This window comes from Branchiostoma belcheri, unplaced genomic scaffold (genome assembly GCF_001625305.1).
Source record: "Branchiostoma belcheri isolate BF01 breed outbred unplaced genomic scaffold, Haploidv18h27 scaffold219, whole genome shotgun sequence".
Classification (NCBI taxonomy): Eukaryota; Metazoa; Chordata; class Leptocardii; order Amphioxiformes; family Branchiostomatidae; genus Branchiostoma; species Branchiostoma belcheri.
The window spans coordinates 22982-45276 of NW_017803702.1; the positions used below are offsets into that span (position 1 = coordinate 22982).

Below are 22295 nucleotides of genomic sequence, written 5' to 3' on the forward strand. Positions count from 1 at the left end.
TGTACTTCATTAATTTATTATGCTTATATGCTGACATATTATTTGTAACATACATGTGGAGAGAATAAAGTGCCGTGGCGGACACGGAAATGTAAAAAAAAAAAAAAAAAAAACCCGCGGGGGATGCTGTTGAGGTGTCGCCGGGTTACACTTGCCAGTGCCCTGACGACGGCAGCTCCTTGGCCGACTGTGAATTCGACTTAAGCAGCTTCCTCACTGGCTAAGCGATGGGTCCACACGTCACACCCGAGTGTGCGTACAAAGGATACATTAAAAAGAAAGATGTGACGAAAAAAAAAAAAAAAAAAAAAATAAGGAGGAGATCCTAAGCAACCTAAGGCCACACCGACTTAATTTTATGGAAGACATCCGCACGCGCATTGATTTTCGCCTTTCGCCCTCAAAAAGAACAAAAAACAAGAAGCCATAGGTGACAATCCTCCGTGAACTTTTATATATTTCAACAAAATCCCACGCGTCAACGCAATACCTACTATGCAGACATTATAATTAGGCAACGGATAATACAATGAGGGCGCGTCACAAGCATAAAACATACAAAGAGCTAAATCCATTGCTGCTCCCAGGGCGTGTAAAGATACTGTGCTTCAAGTTCGAAGTTCATTTTAATTACACACACACAATCATTGCATTCACATAAAGATCGGACTATCATGGTCGTGTCTAGTAACAAAGACAGCCCCACCTGTTAGGGAAGCGAGTGTGGGAGCCCCGGCATACAAGTAAAATTGGTACCCAGGCTACGTCTTACCGTGCCTGTACCTAATTAAGCGCGCCTGTAACAGGCCAAATTCCAGCAACAGTTGCGGTAAGCACCGCGAGTGTTACTACCGCCGGCCAGATAACCAGGATATCTGCTTATAGTACCTCTGCTACCAGACAACTGCCTAAACCTACGGCCTATTCCACAGGATTGTAAAAGTAGGGATGTTTCTAAAATATGCATTTACTTCAATATCAAAACAGCTACGGTAAAAATAAAAAGACGTGCATCATCCCGGACATAATGCCACACCACATGCGAAATTACACAGAAATGCGACGTACGGAAGAATGCGTTTTGGCTGCGAACATCTTCCAAAAAACTTGGCATCTCTTAAGCATGGGCAAAAACATCTGGAACCACTTATCAAAACCACCCCGTATCTGCATGAAGTTCCACCCCCCCCACTGCTATTCCAAACAACGCGTTTTTCTGGACCATTCCAATTCGCCTCGTAATTGTAGGGGTGCGTCTGCAATATTACATTGACCGCGAAAGCAGCAACGGCAAAAATACACATTCGTGCATCAACACGGTCATGCCCGCAGACGGCCTATAAAATTGCGTGCCGATTACACAAAGAGAACCCAGTGTTTTGACTGCGAACATGAAAAATCAGCCGATCACAACACTCCGTCCGGAGGTCCTGACCTCCTTCACGGAGTAAAAAAAGGTCACGTCCACCGAGGCTCTGGTCTGGCTCTAGGCCAGGGTAGTCCATGGTGGTTAGAGACAATACGGAGCCGGTGGTAACTCTGGAGGACGGCACCCAGGCTACCGAATTCGAAGCTCCACGACTCAAGAACTCAATACATACGTACAGTGTCGATTCATAAATTCCGCCAAAAAGCCAGCATGTGCCGCTTGTCGTATACGTTGCTATGTACTAACTTACTGCCGCAAATTCACAATAAGTGCTTTGTATTTATTTTTGGCCGGAATTTTTTTCATTCGCCCACGCGCACTAGTTTGGGGGCCTTCTGAGGATGTCATCCATATAACTAAATCGGTGTGGCCCAAACTACGTTTTTTTTTGGGGGGGGAGGGGGGGCTCAGACTTCTTAAAAGTATGTCTAGTTTTTATTCCAGTTCGCCCCATTTCCTTTGCCTGACCTTTTTTAATTTGGCGTCTCGTAATTCTGTCAATTTCCCATATGCTCACAATTTACGCTCACGTTTATCCTAACTCCTGTGTCTTATCTTTTGACCTGTGATCCTGCCGGTCAATCCCTCAACCCGTGTGTCGTCAACCTACTCAGTCTAGACAGAGATGCACACATCAACAATTTGCAGCAGTACATAGCGACGTATACGACAAGCCGGGTTTTGCGGGACTTTACGTGAGTCGTGGAGCTTAGGCAGCCTGGGTACCATGCTCCAGAGTTACCACCGGCTCCGTGTTGTCGCTAACTACCAGGCCTAAAGCCAGGCCAGAGCATCTGAGGACGTGATCTTTTTTTTTTTTAGAACAGGCGAAAATCAATACGCTTTACTAAAGAAATATGAAATTTCAGGAGGAACTCCTTATCCCGAGGTTTATGGGTACGAGACTCTGGTAACGAGGCTCCGCCGAGGGTACCGTCTGCAGAAACCGAACGGATGTTCAGAAGAGCTGTAAGTAAAATGTCAACTATAATAACTTCTTGATCATGTAGTTTTTTTTAAGCATTTGACTGATCATGTTTGTATAAATAAATGATAATAGTTATTGCACAACAACCGTACAAAGTTCAATATATGTGCAATATAACAAGCATATGCATACTATACATGTATGATAGAATTAATTCATTCCACAAGCCAACTGACATCTCGCACATGGTTCACGGCAGTCGCCCCTTATGCTGAGGTCACATTTCCAAACCAGGGCCCGGACGGGAGTCTTATTGAAAGAAAAGTATGATGAAAAAGACACAAAAGTTGAAAAAATTAATGATAATGTAATTATTTGCATATGTTTTTTTTTTTACTTTTGTTTATTTTTCGTTGATCGAAACATCCCGGCCAGGCCCCGGCTTGGAGATGTGACCTCAGCATTAGTAGGACATCTGGAGCCGCATAGTATCCGTTTAGAACTTCTATTCAGCCCTTAACAGACAAAAGGACCTTAAACACCTGGAGATTAACGTGGCGAAAGGAGAAAACCCTGGCCCTAAATACGCCGATTATGACCGAATTAAGGCTAAAAATGATTAAAACGATAATTGTGTTGAATTTGTAACGTTATATTTACTAGGTACGAAGTGATGAAGCTGTGCTGGCAGGATGACCCGGATGTAAGACCGACTCCTGACGTCATGGAGGACAGGTTGGAACAGCTGATGGAACAAGACAGGGTGGGTGTACTATCCAGAAACGTGCACGTGATTATTTTTTTTAACGGAGTGGTTTAATGGAAGGACTATACGACCACCTCTCGGCATTGAACTAGAAATATGAGAAACATGGCTTTGTCAAGAGATGGCGGTAAACGTTTGATTTGAAAGCCTGTAGATTGTAGGTTGGTGGGAAACACTTGTCAGGGAGGGAATTCCAAAGCTTGGCCGTACGGGGAAAGAAACTGTCACTGTAAAAAGATTTCGAACAAGGAATTTGGACGGTGAAGTTGTGTGAGCTGGTGGAGAACCTAGTTGAACGCTTAAAAGTTTACGATTATCTAGTCCTCTTTAGCTACCTGTCACACATAACCAAATATGACCTCCCTAACAATGCCGAACACCCCAACTATGTCGAGAGCAAGAATACATGTAAGGCAAGCATGTGAGGTCGTAAGGCGTTTACGACAGAGTGCTCGAATCGAAACCAAGAGGTCCCGAGTTCGAGTCCTGACATGCCACCGATCTTGTGCCCTTGGGAAAAGCACTTTACACGAATAAATTCCTCACCTAACTCAAGTGAAAATTAGTATTGTCCTGTCCTGTATTCGCCTCTCTGTGTTGGTGGCTGTATCGAATAAGTTGAATTTAACTTGAGTGTGCTGTCTCCATGTGTAATCATGAAAACCTTTGAGTAAACAAAAAAATGAAAATAAAGTAAAACAAGCTTAAGGTCGAATTTTTCAAAATGTTTAAAACTTTATGGGGTAAGTCGTTAGATTTAACCGTTTTTGGCTCGTATTTATTTGGCTGTCCGCAAAACACAAGCTATTTTACCATTCGGGAGTAAGTCAGCAGTGTTTGGGGCGTGTTTCGGGGGCAAATTTGACTCAAATTCAACTCAAATTCGTTATGATCCGTATGGAAGGGTAGGCGTGGACCTAAATATGTCAAGGCTGCGATCTAGGTCAACTGATGTTCAGAAACATGTAAGGAGGAAGGTCATGGATATATGACAACGGATTTAGGTACAGGATCAGGAATGGTTTGGGATTGCCTTCGAGGAGACTATATCCAGAATTGTGTCTTGATCCTAATTGGACATTCATGGTTCTGGATACAATAGTATTGTAATTCATCGAACAGACATGTATAATAACTACTTTGGGCGACACTAAAATTGTAACAACGAGTTATTGTAACTATATCTATCTGAGAGAAGTTCGAATCGCGAATGATGTTCACACTCTTCTATAGCTGTATTCTTTTTTCCACATGCCTTTTTAAATGTTCCTCAGTTCCCCTCTATAAGGCCATGTTGATTTGATTATATGGATGCCATCCTCTGGGAACCCCAAAACTGATGCGAGCGTGCGAATAAAAAATGTTTGGCCAAAAAACGTTGCTTTCATTATGAAATCTACGTGGTTTGGAGGTTTTACAAATGACATAGTATGGTTTGGTAAGAATCTAGTCTTCAAATTCATTTCTTTACATATTCGTCTTTTTCGTTTGATGTTGGCATTCTACGACATTGGTATCGTTTTCGCTTTTTTTTTCAACTTACGGTACATATTTGCTCATTTTGCAACTGTTTTGTACGATTTACAGTTTGGTTGAAAACTTTTTTTTTGTTGGAAAATTCATGCGAGCGCGGATGTCATCCATATAATCAAATCATCATGGCGTAAGATAATATTTTACGTCTTTGAGGTCTCTCGTTTCACCTCCATAATATGATGTATTTATTTTACATTGTTGCAGGCCCTATTCCCGAAGACCTAATAGGGGACTTCACAATCACACAAACCTGGAGTAATGGATGATTCCAGCTAGCTCCGGCAGCCGTTGTAACATTTTTGCATTATTTTTTTTGGAAAAAGAAGTAAAATATAAACACAATGCACCACCACAAAAAATAGCTACAAATAGCTTTAATACGATACCAAACAGGCAACCGTTTTCGACAGCGTCATCACATTTTTGCCATAATAATATCATCATACTGTGGCCAGGGATAGGGTTGATTCAACTTACTATAAGAAGAATGATCTTTGAAAATCCGCCCTGACATTGAATCGGATGCCTTTCAAGACCCAAATTTTTTTCTTGCGTAGTTCACGTTCTTTGAATTTATATCATACGGTCTGGTCAATATATATTATTACTAAAGTCTGTTACTGATGTTATTAACATATGTTACTGTAACATTACTTTAACACTGCGTAAAAGAAAAATGCTGTCAGGGACAGGGTTATAGTGGCATTGTGCATTCTTTTTTAATATTTCACAATTTCTTAACATAGTATTGTAGAAAAAGACTACAATACTATACAATCTTTTCACCTTACTACCTCTACTGTTATCGAATCGGATCTAGGCTTTATAAAACAGGCAATTCTTATAGCGTAACTTTAACACTATTATTCTAAATCGCATGAATAATGTGGAACATACAATATTCACTAATTCAAAATTCAACAATTTAGTCATCATATTATGCAGTACTGGCATGCTTAACCAAAAATTTCAACAATTATTAATATCTACAGATTTCTAATATTCCATGATTGAGAAAAAAATTCTAACTACAATTCTCTGACAAATAGAAAAAAAGTCATTTTTACTGTTTCGATTCTATAACATAAACTTGCCTAATAGTAACAATGTACAATGTATGTAAGGGGGCACACCCCAGTTTATTTGGCGTCTCTATTGGAGGCTGCACACCCTCAAATCTAGCGACCGTATCTGGCGTGGAATAATTCGGAATCAGAATAACTGTATATGGGACGAAAGGATATCTCTTCAGCTACAAGACCAGCTGAGTTTGGTTTCTTCAACCTTTTTAAATTTGGTAAAATCAACGGAAAAAAAATTTTTTTCACTCCAAAATTAATGACCCAAAATTGCGAATTTTCGCGTAGGATAATCCATAAGAAAAAAATTTTTCCGGCAGAAATGACTGATACTGGCAGAAAGACCCAAGCCTTGACTATACTCGAGTAAATTATAAAGAAAATTCTAGTACTGTAATTTTCTAAACAGTCCACGGCGCGAGGGGTTGCAAATGCACCCCTACGAAGGCGCAGAGCGAAATCTAGGTCAAACGGGCGGATTACACTTGGCGCGCAAGGATACCCGGAAGTAAGGTTCGGAGCCAAAAGAAATTTTCACCCCAAAAACACCACTTCTTACACTCTTCAGCCATGTTAATGTTTAATGACACTTCGTGGCAGTTTATGAGAAATGTCACCTCAAACTTGGACCCTCAAAACCCTTTCGTCACTTTTTTGCAACGGACTATCACGGACCCCGGTCGCGCAAGAACTGGGGTGTGCACCGGTAAGGCCACATCAATTTAATTTGTTGTTTCTCAGATTCCCTCTTCATTTTTTTTCTGATTTGCAAAAAAAAAAAAAAAAAGATTCTGGTTCTGAATCAACTAAAAAATGCTCATATCCCCCCCTAACAGTTGAAGAAAGTCCTTTACTTTCTAGTTGTTACAGTTTTTCCATCTATCAAAAATAATGCAGTGGTTTGATATAAAAAATGAAAAATTCATAGTTTACACATTAACCCAGCCTTTTGTGTTGACTTCATGGCTTCTAACGTAGCATTTAGGGCTATACATGTAATAGGATGCTAAGACCTGTTTTTATTTTTTTTTCGCCCTGTCCCTTTATATTTTTTCTGAAAAAATCTGAGAACCAACAAACTGAATTCATGTGGTCTAATGTACATGATTTATAATACACATAATCTATTTATTATTATCAACAGACCCTGATATTCTTGTAAGTTTGAATTTCAGAGGATGTTGTAACAACCATGTTTCAAATCATGTGAACTCTACAATGAGGTTTTGGGTTATCTTGTAAATTGCTACAATTTATTCCATTTCTTATAGCATACTCCAATATGCTAAAATGGTTAATAACATGTAGAGACTATATTAATTATGTTATTACACTTCAAACAGTACTGCTGTATCTGTATGTCTCAAGCAACAACATAAAAATGTACATTGAATTCCTTCATGTATGTATCATTACACTACACAGCAGTTGTACTATATTCAGAAGTCATAACCTACATGTACTTCTACATGTAATAGCCCTATTGGAATACATTCATTACACATTCCTACATGTATCAGTCACTGTCTGGTTCATGGTTTAAACTGTACATGTGCAATGTGATACAATGTGCGTAATATGCCTAAATTTTGAAGTCCCCTGAGACATAAATAAAACATGTTTTGATACAGTCCTTCTAGACAATAACTAACTGTTTATAAAAGTTAGGAGCCAATCACCTTTGACATGCTGAATTATAACTGTTAACCAGCTCATTTTATTCTATTATTTTGTTCTTATTATCGTCAATAACTTGCGCACTTGCCAAAACAACATACTAGTACTAGTACTTGCCAGTACAATGTTGTTCGAGATGGCTTAGAAGAAGTATTGCAGAGAGTTGGCAAATGTTATATTAGGCCACACCGACTTAATTTAATGGATGACATCCTCTGAAGACCCCCAAACTTCTGTGCACAGGCGGATAAAAAAAATGCTGGCCAAAAATAAAAATCATGCTGCTACATGTAAATCACAGGAATGAACAGCTGGTATTGTGAATTTGCAGCAGTACATAGAGACATATACGACAAGCGGGCATATGCTGGCTTTTTGTGGAATTTATGAATCGGCACTGTGCGACTATGTACTGAGTTCTTGAGTCCTGGAGCTTTGGTAGCCTGGGTGCCGTCCTCCAGAGTTACCACCGGCTACGTATTGTCACTAAACTACCATGGACTATCCAGGCCAGAGCCTTGGAGGACGTGCTCTTTTTTTTTTTTTGAGAATAGGCAAAAATCAATGCGCGCGCGGATGTCATCCATAAAATTAAGTCAGTGTGGCCTTACATGTTGGTAGTGTGAAAATGTTAACACTAGTTGGTCAGACTGGAACAAGTTGCTTCCTCTTGATACACTCCCACAGCCAGTCTACTGTCACCAGCTGGGCATCAGTCTTACCATTCATGTTCTGTGAAAATAATAAAAAATTAATACACAAAACATCATAATCCTATTAATATATAATATAGTAGCCTGGTATCCACCCTATTCTTGGCTATGCTTATTTCATTGATTCATTCCTTGTCAATGGTTAATTATTATAAAATCCCAAACTATCACCAAACTATAAATCAGCTGTCATAAACTCAGCATCGAAACAGGAAGGCACAACCGCACACCTCTGGAGCAAAGGATTTGCCAATTTTGTAGCTCAAACAAAGTAGAAGATGAAGTCCACTTTGTCGTAGATTGCAGTTTACGTTGTATATACATGTAGTAATGATAGAAATGATCTTTTTAGATATATAAAGAGATGTTATATACCTTTTCATCTGTTTACCTGTACTTACATTTAGCCTGATAGGGCATGAATGTACATGTATGATAAAGGTTATTATTATTATTATTGGGAAATCAATTTTTTTTTCCATCTGACTCAGCATTTTTGCCTCACAGATACATGTGTTAGTATGCTAAAGGTACACATGTATAGGGTTCAGTCAACTTAATACCAGCACATCAAAAGCATTCCATACAATTCCAGTTTTGCCATCCAGAGATTGCATTTGATGCCTTTAATGTTTTGCAGATAGTGTAACATGTTTTGTACCTTTTGGTCAGGATCCTCCACCACATGTGTTGCCTGTGCCATGGCGTAGTCTGGCACGATGTCACCATCGTAGGCCACGAAGTACCGTCTGAGTCTGGTGTAGTTCTCTACTGTGCTGGGCAGGAACAATTTGATGCCACAGAAAACATCAGGAAGGACACTCTGAAAGACAAGTACAAGGTGTCAGGCATATGTTTTGGATTTTTCATGAAGTTCATACTGTACATTGATGCCCAAAATTTAAGGCCAAACTCCCCCCAACTGGTGTTTGGCTATCCCAGCTACAGTTCCCCTGCACCATGGTTGCGTTGTGTGCAGGGTGTGGTTGGCAGTCAATTTTACTCAAATTTAACTCAAATTCGATTAGAATTGTATAGAAGGGTAGGGTGGCTGAAAGCCAAAAGGTCAGACACAGGTCAGACACAGTAAATGGCTCAAATTTAACTCAAATTGCATTAGACTTGTAAAGAAGGGTAGGATGGGTGTAGGTCAAAAGGTCAGACACAGTAAATGGCTCAAATTTAACTCAAATTTGATTAGATTCATATAGAAGGGTAGGATGGCTAAAGGTCAAAAGGTCAGACACAGGAAATGGCTCTGATCAGGAGTCAACAAGACTAGGGTTGGAATTGAGGAAGCAAAAAAATATGCTGGACCCTTCAATATTGAATTACTCAGACTGTCTGTAATTTGTCATGATATTTACTTGCTGCAACCCTCGCGTTTTTTCTGCAAATTGTAGGATAAATTTGGGTATGTTTACATTCTATCCCTAAATAGTCTCAACTGTATTCTTAGGCACCAAACTTCAATGCCATTTTAAATGTTTCCTTGCTGCTGATTTTGATACACAAGTTTCATGTACTCTACATTGTGTAGTATCTATATGTAACTTCTGTGTCTGACATTATAGTAAGATAAACCTGGCTACCCTAATAAATGACATCACACTACGGTACTTCCTGATCTGAATCTTTCTGCTGTTTTATTTTCCTCCTGACACCTACAGCAAAAGGAGTGGCACAAATTTGAGAGAATATAATATAGTTAACATGACAGCTAATTTTACTACTGCACTATAATTAGGCAATTGCAACACTACTGTTTCCTTTGAATTACAAATTTTAGTATGTAAGACTGTACAATGTTAAGTCTGACAGGCACACTTTTTTAATGTGATGAGCTTCATGTAAGCTTACTTTGGGCTAGAAAAGGAATCCTTTGAACTACAAATTTGGTTTCAACTTTTAGAATAATATTTCAACTGCACTTTTCTGAAAGAAATATAACAAAAGATGCTGTTGGTAATTTATACTGCTAATTTTGGTACACCAGTACTTACATGTACATGTACATGCACATGTGTACATGTATATGCACCATCCAGTGTAAAGCGATGCTTTCAATATTAATAATTTTATATTGCAGTTTGATCATCTACATTTTGTACATTTGACATGGCAACAATGTCTTGGCAAAAATGTATCATCAATGATCATGAAGTGTTAGAAGGCGATGTTGATTGAACTTTTAACGTCGTGAAAAGCGTCGGGAAAATCGTGGTTTGGGCCGAACCTTTGCAGGACCGTTGGTCTTTCTGGGAGACTTGGCGGTGGGGTGGTCAAACTTGTCCAGGTGGTCCCGGCTGGTCTGGTAGCAGGCGGCTCCGTACCTACACATGGGCTTGGACTGAAACACAAAAATACACAACACTTACTTATGCTGAGGTCATATTTCCAGGCCAGGGCTTGGCTGGTCAGTTTCTGGAAACAAAAAGACAGCAAAACACAAAATTTAAGATAAATGCAACAATTGATCATGAGCAATATCTGTGCATATTTTTGATATGAATTGTTTGTTTTTTGTTCATTAAACTGCCCAGCTTGTTCCCTGCTTTTGAATGTGAACTCAGCATTAGTCTTCAATATTAAGGTACACATGTAGTACAATGTAGTAAAGGTAGATGTGCCATAGCCTTTCAGGCCAAAGGGGCAGTGGGTTGTCAATCCAGTGTCTGGGCACAGTATTAAAAGGTAGAGCCTATATATATCCCTGTCCTTTTTTCTCGTGACCATTTACCTCCCTAACTGTTGTTAGGTGACTACTACATGTAGTAGTGCGGTTCAAGAAACGCCATGCAAAGAGCATTTCCCAAGGACACAGTGATAAGCCAGGAATGCAAGGAATCAAACCTGTCATCTTTTGATCTATTGTCCACTAGCCAAGCTAATCAACAATGCAATGCCTCTTCATTAGCTCATAAATTGTGTGAGCTGGTAGTTGACGGATTTGAAAAACGCAAGAAATTTTTATTGCAGACTTTTTAAAGTGAAACATACATTTGTGCAGTCAAAACTCACAACCACTCAAGGGACTGATAAAATCTGGTATATGGAAAGGTAGTCACTCAAGATAGGTTTCTTAATCTTAATAGTTTTGCATGTTTAAGTACATGTAAAGTACAATGTAGTTGGACCAACCTTCTTGGGTGTTCTGGGACTGACTTCTTCAGCCTTCCTTTTCACACCTTTGACTGGTGAGGCCCCATTGCTGGAGGCACCACCATTACTGTCATCATCATCATCAACTTCCTCCTGTTTGACCTTGACCTGTTTCCTGGGTGACTTGCCCTTCCCCTTCAGAAGGTCGGGGATGTCTGAGGTCTCCTTGGACGTCTTGAAAAGTTGCTGGAAAAACACAAAATGTCTTGGTTAGATCACAAACGAAAGAAGTTTGTAATTGAGTGTCTCAATGCCATACATACATACACACATATCCAGCCGAAAAAATTTAATTTGTTGGTCCTGGTTTTATTTTGAAGATGATGAAGCATGGCTGAAGAAAATTTAGGCATGCTTTAATAGCCCAAATAATAGACTAGAGAGGCCGACATTTGCTTGGGAGCAAATACAGCATATTTCAGTCCATCTCCCTCCCACGCAAAAGTGGACTATTCCAAACTTACCCCAGTGTAAAACTGGCAAAGATTCTCAAATAAATGAATTATATAGTAGCTATGTAATTGAGAACAAAGATGCAAGAACAAGCACATTGAATCTCAAAAGCTTTACTAATCTTATTACAGGTATGCAAATACTAAAAATGATGAGATTTGATACATTTTGAAGGTCTTAGGCACATAAAATTGAATGTGTGGGTCATTACACACGACTTACGTGCAATGTGACCTCAAGTAACCTGCAATGGAACACATGTTCCATGGATGGAACAGGCCATTCTTTAGATAGAACATGGAACGGGTACAGCACTTTTGGCCCTTTTTTGGCCTGAAATAGCCATTAAAGTCCCCCAAATGAGTCATTTGGAAGTGGTGTATGCCAAATACATGACTGCTATTCTGTAGACACACCTTCAAGGTACCCTTATACCGAATGTCATATCATTTGGTTGTAATACCAGGGCTCAGGATCCAAAAATCCATTTTTTGTTGAAAAATGCCCCAAAAAACCTTCACAAAAATTTTTCAAAGGCATGTTTCAAAAAAATGAAAAAAACGTCTGGGGGTATTGGCCCACTCTACCTCCATGCCAAATTTCAGGTCATTTGGCTGAATGATGGCGGAGATGAATCCCTTTGACTGTTTGGCAGGAGGAGAAGGAGGAGGAGGAGAAACATGAGAGAACACAATATATTTCATCCATACCATGGTATGGACTGAAATATAAATATATTTCATCCATACCATGGTATGGACTGAAATATAAATATCAGCCAGGAAGTCTGGGCTGGTGTGTTTATTCAAACAACAAATTTTAAAACAACTGCACTGATAGATGGAAAAACTACAGTACTGCTATTTGGTAAAGAAATGAGCATTTTGAAATTGTTTCAGAGTTGTAAAACAGACTGTTAACTTATTTCCAAACCAGAAAGGAGGGCGAATCCAAGAACTGTTTGATTGAATTGGTACGGCAACAGTGTCCCTGAGTGCTTATGAATCATGTATTTTTCAATGACACTGTCTCAAATACATTGTGCATAGGCTTGTGTGAAACAGATTATTGTTCAGCTGGTGTAATTTTTGAACTTGTATAATAATGTATGATGTCCCATATGTTGTAGCTGTGTATATAATTATGTAACATACATTGTACTTGTTATCCTCTATGTAGACTTACGTTTATCAGCTTTTGCTGCCTGTATATTAAGTAACTATGTAATGTGTTGCATTTGAAAGAAATATATAAATGCGTCTATGCTTGCTTGCTCTCTATACTCCTCTCTGCTAAAGCAAAATCAGATTAATTAATACCTTGAGTTGCTGTAGATTGGTGGCTGACTTCCAGTCCTTGTCGTCGCGAATCTTGGTGACCCTCGGGAAGCGGATGGATATCCCGTCCGCCGTGTGCGCCTCCGACTTGCTAAACTCCGCCCCCGTGATCTCCCAAACCGGCGCCTTCTTCGGATCCGCGCACACGAAGTCTGGTACCAAGTTCTTGGTGATCTTCAGCCACTTGGGTACTTTGGACACGTCTTTACTGATCTTGACCATGGCCAGTTCTTTGTTGAGTTTAGCGATGGTGTTGTCGTCGTGTCCGTTTCCGCATTTCGTGACCGTGCACCACTTGTCGGAGTCCGGATCGTACACCCCCATCAGGAAAACCGACATGAGCCCGCCCTTATTCCCCGTACCGTAGAACGCGCCCAGCACGACCAAGTCCGCCGTATCCGCCATCGCGCCCTGTTCTAAGTAGTCCTTTTTTACCTTGAGCCAGTGGCGTTTGCCGGGCTCGTAGATGCTCTTGGTGTCCTTCAGCACGAGACCCTCCAGCCCGTCGCGAATGACGCGGCCGATCATGTCAGACAGGTCGTGAGGCTGGGTGATGTGTTTGTACTCAGACAGAACCACTCTGTTGGGGATCACCGTCATGTTGTCCTCCAGGAATTTTCTCCTCTCAGAAATTGGCCTGCAATAAAAAGATAATAGAACTAGAAAGGCCAATATTTGCTTTGGAGCAAATACAGCGATGGGTTCACCACATTTTACGACATGGCAGGGAAAGAATGGGAAACACAAGGGAAAACAATGATTTACATTGATATAACTATAATATGAAGTAAAATACAACTAAAACAACAGTTGGATAGCTATTCCCTACTTTATTGGTTAGGATTTTTAATTGCATAATGCAAACTGTTGATTTTCAAAATAAAAAACGTCCATGCCCGGCATTCCAATGCTGGAGCAGGAAAGCTTGAAATACCTACCAAAACACTTGAATACAGACATACTGTCAGTATGGAAATGCTTCTGTGCAGGTGTTAATCAAGTTAAATCCCAACAGCCAATCAGCAAGAAGTATAGAGGAAAGCTGCATGCCTATTGGTTGATGCCCTGCATTCCATTGTGATGACTCATACCCAAACGTGGTAAACAAGGCAGACTAACACAGTAATACATTTGCTATAACACAGCCAAAAAACTCAAATAAAACCATTCTAAAAGCCTGTATCACAATAATTTAAAAAACGCCTAGGGGTATTTGCCCACTGTACCTCCATACCAAATTTCAGGACCTTGGGCCCTAAAATGAAGAAGCTGAATCCATTTAAAAAATGGCAGGAGAAGGAGAAGGAGGAGAAGGAGGAGAAGAAACATCAGAAAAAGCAATATGGTTTCACCACACCACTTCGTGGTGTGGTGAACCCATAATTAAAAGATTAATTCAGTCTGTAATCCCTAATTTTTTCATTGACCACTGTTTTCGCTGTCACTTCTGTACCGTGAATTTATCATTACAGTTAACATTAATGATTCCTGGACTTTCTTTTTCCTGCACCTATCGCCACTGTGAACATGTCCATTAGACCATGAACTTTTGCTACCGTGAACATAAACAGAATTACAGTATGCAACAATAGGGTTCAACCTTTTGGTGTAGTCGTAAGTGCACTGGTATGAGCTGGCTGTGCGGGTTCAATTCCTGGCGTCCCAGGAGTCAGGAGTTTTCCTGTTTCTACTTACTTTTAAGCCAAAAATTTAGTCTGGAGCCCGAATTTACTATGCTGGATATACATTTATGTAAGTTACATGAACGTATGGGTAGTAATACCTTTTATGAAATAGATCTGAATTACAGTGCCCACATCCTACGATACAACATAACTTACGATGTGTGTTTGTGTGTATGTACGTAGCACAGACATTAATAATTATTCATTAACAATACATGTGGGGTGTAATTAAGTCGCATATTCTTGACTCATGATCATAAATCCTCAGATGTTTTATTAAATTTTTAGAATAAAAAAATAGCACGTGTGAATGTCCTAACATACCTGTCCATGAGAGTTTCTCCGTTGTAGTAGATACAGTCAAACACAAACAGTGCGACTTGTGCGTCGCTGAACTGCTTCTTCTTGTGGATTCCCAGGGTTCCAAAGGGCAGGGGGTTTCCCGTGTTTGTGTCGACCAATAGAACCTCGCTGTCCAGGATCATGTTACTGCCATGGGGGAAGGCCTTCGGGATGTAGTCTTTAAAGTGGGCAACCTGTGCATGGTTGTAACAGAAAAAAAATTCAACAAGACTGGCAATAAAAAAATACATTGCCATGGCGATGGTGGTTGCTGTTAGGTTTGTTGTTTGCATGGCACTGCCATGATTTCATGATTTTGAGGAAGCCTTAGTACCTGTTAAGTCTAGACAGATACAGTGCACTCCTCCCCTGAGTGTATAGTGAACGAGCCCTGGGGTCACAGATAGTAGGGCATCCAGGACAGACGGGCATCCAGAACAGACAGGTTTTCCAAAGGGTTTCCAGGAATGTGGGCATGTCAGCAAACAGAGCTGGGAGACATTCCTGTGGATATCCCATGCCTGTGGACAAAATTCCTGTACAATTCCTAGAATTCTTGCAAATTGGTTTTGATGGGCTGAATGACAGGTCAGAAGGTCAGACACAGGAAACGGGGATGTGATCTTGAAAGTAGGTCAACAGCAGGTGGGTGGGAAAGATTGACAGGTAGAATGACAGGAGATCCAATGGTCTGACACTGGATATGGTGTGGGTATGCAGAAAAAAGCATTGCAAGCACTGTAAGTTAAGTTTGGTAAGGCCACACTGACTTAGTTTTATGGATGACATCCGCGCGCGCCAGTGTTTCCGCCAGACTGCAGCTGAGAGGCCGTCCAGTTGGGAAGGGCCGGGTCGCGAAAATTAATTAACTTTGGGAACACGTCGCGAAAATTAACTGAGGGGGCGGGGCATTTGTTTACACTTGTTTACAAGTTGAAAATGTCCACAAGCATTCCACATTTTTTTGTATTGACATAAAAACACTGTTACAGATGGCAAACGTATCGTCAGGAAATTATACTGTTGCAAAACTTTGCTGCAAAACTCCAAACATCGGCGTCATTTAATTATAACCTCCGGTAGCGCCCGCGCTAGCCGGATTTTTAATAGTGAAGAGCCTTGCTTCGTTCGTACTCGTACTTCTTCCGTACATTTCCGCTACGAAGTACTAGTTAATATCAAGCCAAAAATACATCAAAACATGTAAAGAAACGTCATCTTATCTCTCATACACGAGACAAATTTTGAAAAATAATTGGCTGTATCGTAGCTTTCATTGCTGTTTCATTCAACAAAAATGCTCCTTGATTGTAAAATGATCACTCATCTGTTGTCTCCAGTACAGTGTCAAATGGTAGCGTGATCGTAGCGTGCGAAAAACCGGCGTTAAAAGTCAGAAAATCGCCGGAAAAATAAACTTGCAGCGCACATTCTCATCCTCGCCGGAGAAGGAAATACGCGCCATTTTGTCATTAATATGTAAGTAGCAGCGCGAACTCTACGCTCTGATTGGTTGACCTCATATGACCTGCGCTCTGATTGGATAGAGTCATCTTTGCCGGCATAGCTGTTGAATTTGTTTGCTGGTGAAGAGAGTTACACTACGCTACTTTCTACGGTGTTTCTACCGCTAATTAGTAACATTCCATTAAAGAAATTCATTATGAAGAATTTTTGGGAAAATGTATGCATCCATATGCCGATTTGTGGTGCCTTCCCCGTATTCAAGCAAGCCGGAAGTGTTAGCGAACCGCGGCGTGGATAGCGAACTGCGGCGTGGATTTTCATGCAACCCGCCCGCTACAAAAACATCAAAAACAAAAACGTAACTCCCAAAAGAGAATTTTCACATCCGAAATGATTCTGTTCGAGGAAAAATGTTTGTGGATACATTTTACCGGATGGAGACTTGAAAAACGGGTTTTAATGAGATTAACGTATGCGAAAGGTGCCGACATCAATCGTTCGTCAGCATGATATTAGCAAAACAAACAACGTGTGTCTTTCTTGCCTTGGACGGTGTCCTCGTCTACAGCAACAAAACAAAGACTGTAAATATCTCTGATTTTTCCGAGTCTCGAAATTTTTTAAGAGGACGGCCTCTGTCCGAGTTTAGGCCGTCCAAAACGACACCAGGCCGTCATATGACGGGTGGACGGCCCTCTGGCGGAAACACTGGCGCGCGCATTGATTTGCGCATTGATTTTCGCCCTAAAAAAAAAAAAAACATCACGTCCACCGAGGCTCTGGCCTGGCTCTAGGCCTGGGTAGTCCATGGTAGTCAGCGACAAAACGGAGCCGAGCACCCACTCAGCAGGCTATTGAATTCGAAGCTCCGCGACTCAAGAACTCAGTACATAAGTACAGTACCGATTCATAAATGCCGCAAAAAGCCAGCATGTCATATACGTTGTTATTAGTACTGCCGCAAATTCACAATACCAGCTTTGTATTCCTGTGGTTTAGTAGCATTTTTATTTTTGGCCGGATTTTTTTTATTTGCTCGCGCGCACTAGTTTGGGGGTCTGCATAGTATGTCATCCATAAAATTAAATCGGTGTGGCCTAACAGTAAAACCAGGATGGTTCAATTCTATAAACGAATAGATTTACCTTGTGAGGCAGGACAGGTTTGAGACTGCGGCTGAAGTACTCAAACTTGTTGCCCTGTTTGTGGACCTGAACTCTCTCTCCATCGTACTTTATCTCCGCATACATCCCGTTAGGACACTTCCTCATGGCCATCTCTACTGACTTACACGCCTCCGCCTGTAAACATAAACAAATAAACAAACAACAGTCTGTCAACATAAACACTTCCTCATGGCCATCTCTACTGACTTACACGCCTCGGCCTGTACACATAAACAAACAACAGTTTGTCAACATAAACACTTCCTCATGGCCATCTCTACTGACTTACACGCCTCGGCCTGTACACATAAACAAACAACAGTTTGTCGACATAAACACTTCCTCATGGCCATCTCTACTGACTTACAGGCCTCAGCCTGTACACATAAACAAACAACAGTTTGTCAACATATTACTTCCTCATGGCCATCTCTACTGACTTACACGCCTTGGCCTGTACACATAAACAAATAAACAACTGTTTGTCAACACAAACATTTACTCATGGCCATCTCTACTGACTTACACACCTTGGCTATACAGACACAGGAGCTGGTGTGTTACGCCATAGAGCGGTTATACCGGCTATAAAGATATGAGTACATGTACACAGAAGCTGGTGTGTTACGCCGAAGGGTGGTTCTACCAGCTATACTGATACAGAAGCTGGTGTGTTACGCTGAATGGCTCTTATACCGGCTATACACTCAGATACAGAAGCTGGTGTGTTATGCCGAAGGATGGTTATAGTTTTATACCAGCTATACAGATACAGAAATCGAAGCTGGTGTGTTACGCCGAAGGGCGGTTATACCAGCTATACAGAAGCTGGACAGGTGTGTTATACTGAAGGGCGGTTATACTGGCTATACAGATACAGAAGCTGCTATGCAGAAGGGTGGTTATATCGGCTATACAGAAGCTGGTGTGTTACGCCAAAGGGCAGTTATACAGGCTATACAGATACAGAAGCTGGTGTTATGCCGAAGGGCCCATATACTGGCTATATGTATTACAGATGCAGAAGCTGGTGTGTTACGCCGAAGGGCCCATATACTGGCTATATGTATACAGATACAGAAGCTGGTGTGTTACGCCGAAGGGCCCATAAACTGGCTATACATGTATGTATATGAATTTATATGAAGCTGGTGTGTTATGCCAAAGAGTGATTATACCACTGAGGTAATGACTAATAGAGATATGTAAAAAGACCATGAAAAACATGTAAGATCCTACCAGCATGGGCAGCACAGGTGTCATCAGGTTTGCCTTGATGCTCAGTGACTTCTTCATCCCTGGAGCGCTCCCATTGGCCACCACTCTCTCCACAACGTCCGCCAGGTTACGCGACGCTTGGAATGCTGGGTAGGCGTTGGGGTCCAGTCCCTCCAGGATGTGTTTGGCTCCCGCGCTGATCCGCAGGTCGTGTTTAATCAGGCGAACTACAACCTTTAGATCATTGGCTGTGCATCTGTAGAAAGTAGAGTAATCACCTGATGAAATTAACTAGATAGCAGTTGATTGGTCAACAGTTTAGAATAAAAAGGTATCTCTACAAACCACTCAGCTATAAGACACCACCAATTCAATTTGTGTTCTAGGGTTTGAAAAGAATTATATCTGCAATGAAATTATAAAAATAAGAAACTAAGCACTAAAATATGATGATGAAACAATATTAATGTCCTTTATTCAGAATCATAGTTAATAGATGAAAGAAAGCTTATATTAATAAGGGATTCAATGCATAAAACTAAATGCTGTAAAGCTGAAAAATTGCATAATCTTTTTATTTTTGATGTTATGTAAGCCCTACATCTTCACCCTAGACTTTTAACATTTTTTAATTTTTTTTTTTTCGCCCTGTCGCTCCAATTTTTTTTCTGAAAAATCTGAGAAGCAACAAATTAAATTGGTGTGGCCTAATGTCTAGCCAGAAATGCATGGAATCCAAACCCTGACTTCTTGATGTCGTGTCTGCTGGCCTAGCAACTTCTCCATACAATGCAAAACAAACAACATGCATTTTTGTAGTTTTCATAATGTAAAATGTTGCACCAACTCACTTTTTTGCGATCTTGTGTAGTTCCCTCATCTGGTCGTCCTCCTTGGTCATCTGAGCCAGGATGTCCAGACTCTCGTCCACCTCCTGGACGGTCAGTTTGCTCTTCTTGGCCGGCGGGCAGCGCTCACTCTCCTCAAAAAACTTCCGCACAGTTTCTGACACATCACCTGTGGGTTCATGTTCAGAGTTGGGTTTATTTTACGTAATCCCATTTTAGTGTGTGGTTCCATAGTTATTTTTTCTTGCTAGTCATGATCACATTGGGGACACTGACAGGAAATAAGGTCAAAGGTCCCAAAAGGATCCCATACAAGGTTATCTCATTTCCTTTCTTCTTATTTCTATTTTTTTCATTGCTACATTGTATTTCCTCATGCTATTTACATTGGGGGACACTGATAGGAAGTTAGGTCAAAGGTTCCAGAAATGACCCTAGAAAAGTTTATCTCATTTCCTGTATTCAAATCTTTTTCTGCATGCATGTTTGTTGGCTAATCAGAGAGAAACTAACGATAATGAACAAAAGAAGTCTGGGACAAGTTGTCTGCTACAGCACCAGTTACCACGGTGAAAGACGTCTGGTCCAGGTCATTGACTCAGAGGAAGGCACTACTCAAAAACAAGATGTTTTCCTTCTGCAAAGGTAAACATAATCAAAAACAAACATGCTCTGTCATTGAAGAGGTTCATCAGTCACCTAGCTAGAATTAACAGTTAGTAGAAAATTCTTCAATCAGTGACTGTATTTTGTAAGGTGAAACACACTCTGACCTTGCTCAAGGTCAGTCAACATGTCCGCCAGGTTGACCCCGAAGATGTTAGCGAAGTGTTTGAGCAGCTGTTTGTTGTTCAGGTTGTAGACTCTCTTGACTACCCCGGGAAGGAGAAGCTTCACCACCAGGAAGGTGTCACCTTTGAATCCATCTGTACAGAACAACAAAAATCCAACATTTGTGTTCTCGTCATTTAACAGAAATTTGCTGTTCATAATCATGACACAAAAATTTTGCCCAATTCATTTTTTCTTTGATGGACAAAAATCATGTAATGATATACAGTAGAAAGGGATGCAAATTCATGCAGTTAAAATAAGCATAGGTAGCATGTCGGCAGAACGTACTTTGCCTGCGCAGAACCCTTATTTTTCATGCTTTTTAATAGATGCTTGGTCAACATTGCACCAGAATTTCGCCTGTTATAGATTAGATGATATCTTTTCCGTCACAATATTTGGAAACTACAGAAGGGATGTTAACCTCACATGCGCGAATGCGACCTTATATGAGACGTTCTGCCAAAGTGCTGTGCATAATACATTACTGGTTTCGCTCAGGTGCAGTACATTCTGTCAACGAGCTAGCGTAGGTTACCAGCAAAATTTTCCCCTCAAAATACAGAAAGTTGCATTGTAGTACATGTAGTAAGCATTTGAAGGTCTAAGTAGCATTACAGAGGAAAATGCAAATGGACTCTCATGCATTTGGTGCTCAACATTATATCACATTATATAACATATACACAGTATATAATAATTATTACTCTCATGTCCCTTATAAACGTACCGGTACGTTTATTTTTTTCGGCCCGAACGTCCACCCGGTACGTTCTTATTAGGGACGGTACGTTTATAAAGTTTTGGAAAATCGTCTGACGTTTTCAAAATCATATCCAGTTGCTTGAGTAACTGTTTTTTTGCATATCGTATTACCTGGATGTCTAACCTTCATCGACGTATTTTGGAAAATCGGTTTTGGAAAAAAATTGTCACTATCGATATACAAGGAAACCTGCCAGGAAAATGAAAATCTAGCCTTAAAATAAAAGAAATTTACGTTAGTTTCCGTCTCTCTCGTTTTTCAACAATATTTTCCCATGTCTTTGTTACAGATAGTTATCTAGAAATCACGAAGGACAAGTTTACAGGCCGTGTTTGGTTCGGATCGAGCCGATTTTTACACCAGTACTGGCAGTAGTCACACTGTGACGCACGCAAATATTCACTTGAAATGAGAAATTACCGCCCAACAAAACGGACCATTAGGTTCCCAGTGCTGTATTACTCTTTTGTTCTTGTGGTCAACTTGTTTCTTTGCTTGAATCGCGTAAAATACCAAGGAAAATACAAGGAAACCGGCAATCGCCGAGCCGCGCCGATCTGCCGGCGCCATCTTGGATTTTTTTGGAAAGCTGCAATTTGGCCCAAACCGCTAGAGGGGGCGAATTAAAATGTTTAATATATTCGGTCTTAAGTTATAGTAGCTCTAGGAGTAGAGGAGAAGTTTGATAATGCGTAGAACGGATAAAATAGAATAAAATAAAATGAAATAAAATAAAGCAGAATAAAAAATAAAATAGAAATAAATAGAAATAAATAAAATAAAAATAAAATAAAATAAAATAGAAATTAATTAGTAGTGGTTACGTTATACTTAACGTTATATTGTATTTAGTCAATGATCATTTAGTCAAAAAAAAAATTTAAAGGTT

General features: G+C 40.4%; 2 protein-coding genes across 2 annotated transcripts in view; one reads left to right on the forward strand and one right to left on the reverse strand.

Annotated features, from left to right (window-relative positions):
• The window catches only part of LOC109470063 (tyrosine kinase receptor Cad96Ca-like), a 22190-nt gene extending 19788 nt beyond the window's left edge, over positions 1–2402 (forward strand). The window contains exon 10 of the mRNA XM_019768841.1: positions 2299–2402. Within this exon, the coding sequence (XP_019624400.1) occupies positions 2299–2402 (104 nt within the window). The remainder of the gene's footprint in view (positions 1–2298) is intronic.
• Positions 2403–7956: 5554 nt separating this feature from the next.
• Positions 7957–22295, reverse strand: part of LOC109470071 (DNA ligase 3-like) — an 18975-nt gene continuing 4636 nt past the window's right edge. Inside the window, exons 5-14 of the mRNA XM_019768848.1 lie at positions 20580–20732; positions 19810–19975; positions 18980–19214; positions 17720–17875; positions 15090–15301; positions 13063–13717; positions 11270–11476; positions 10365–10478; positions 8790–8951; positions 7957–8147 (exon numbers count right to left, since the gene is read on the reverse strand). Of these exons, the coding sequence (XP_019624407.1) occupies positions 8061–8147; positions 8790–8951; positions 10365–10478; positions 11270–11476; positions 13063–13717; positions 15090–15301; positions 17720–17875; positions 18980–19214; positions 19810–19975; positions 20580–20732 (2147 nt within the window). The 3' untranslated portion in view covers positions 7957–8060. The remainder of the gene's footprint in view (positions 8148–8789; positions 8952–10364; positions 10479–11269; positions 11477–13062; positions 13718–15089; positions 15302–17719; positions 17876–18979; positions 19215–19809; positions 19976–20579; positions 20733–22295) is intronic.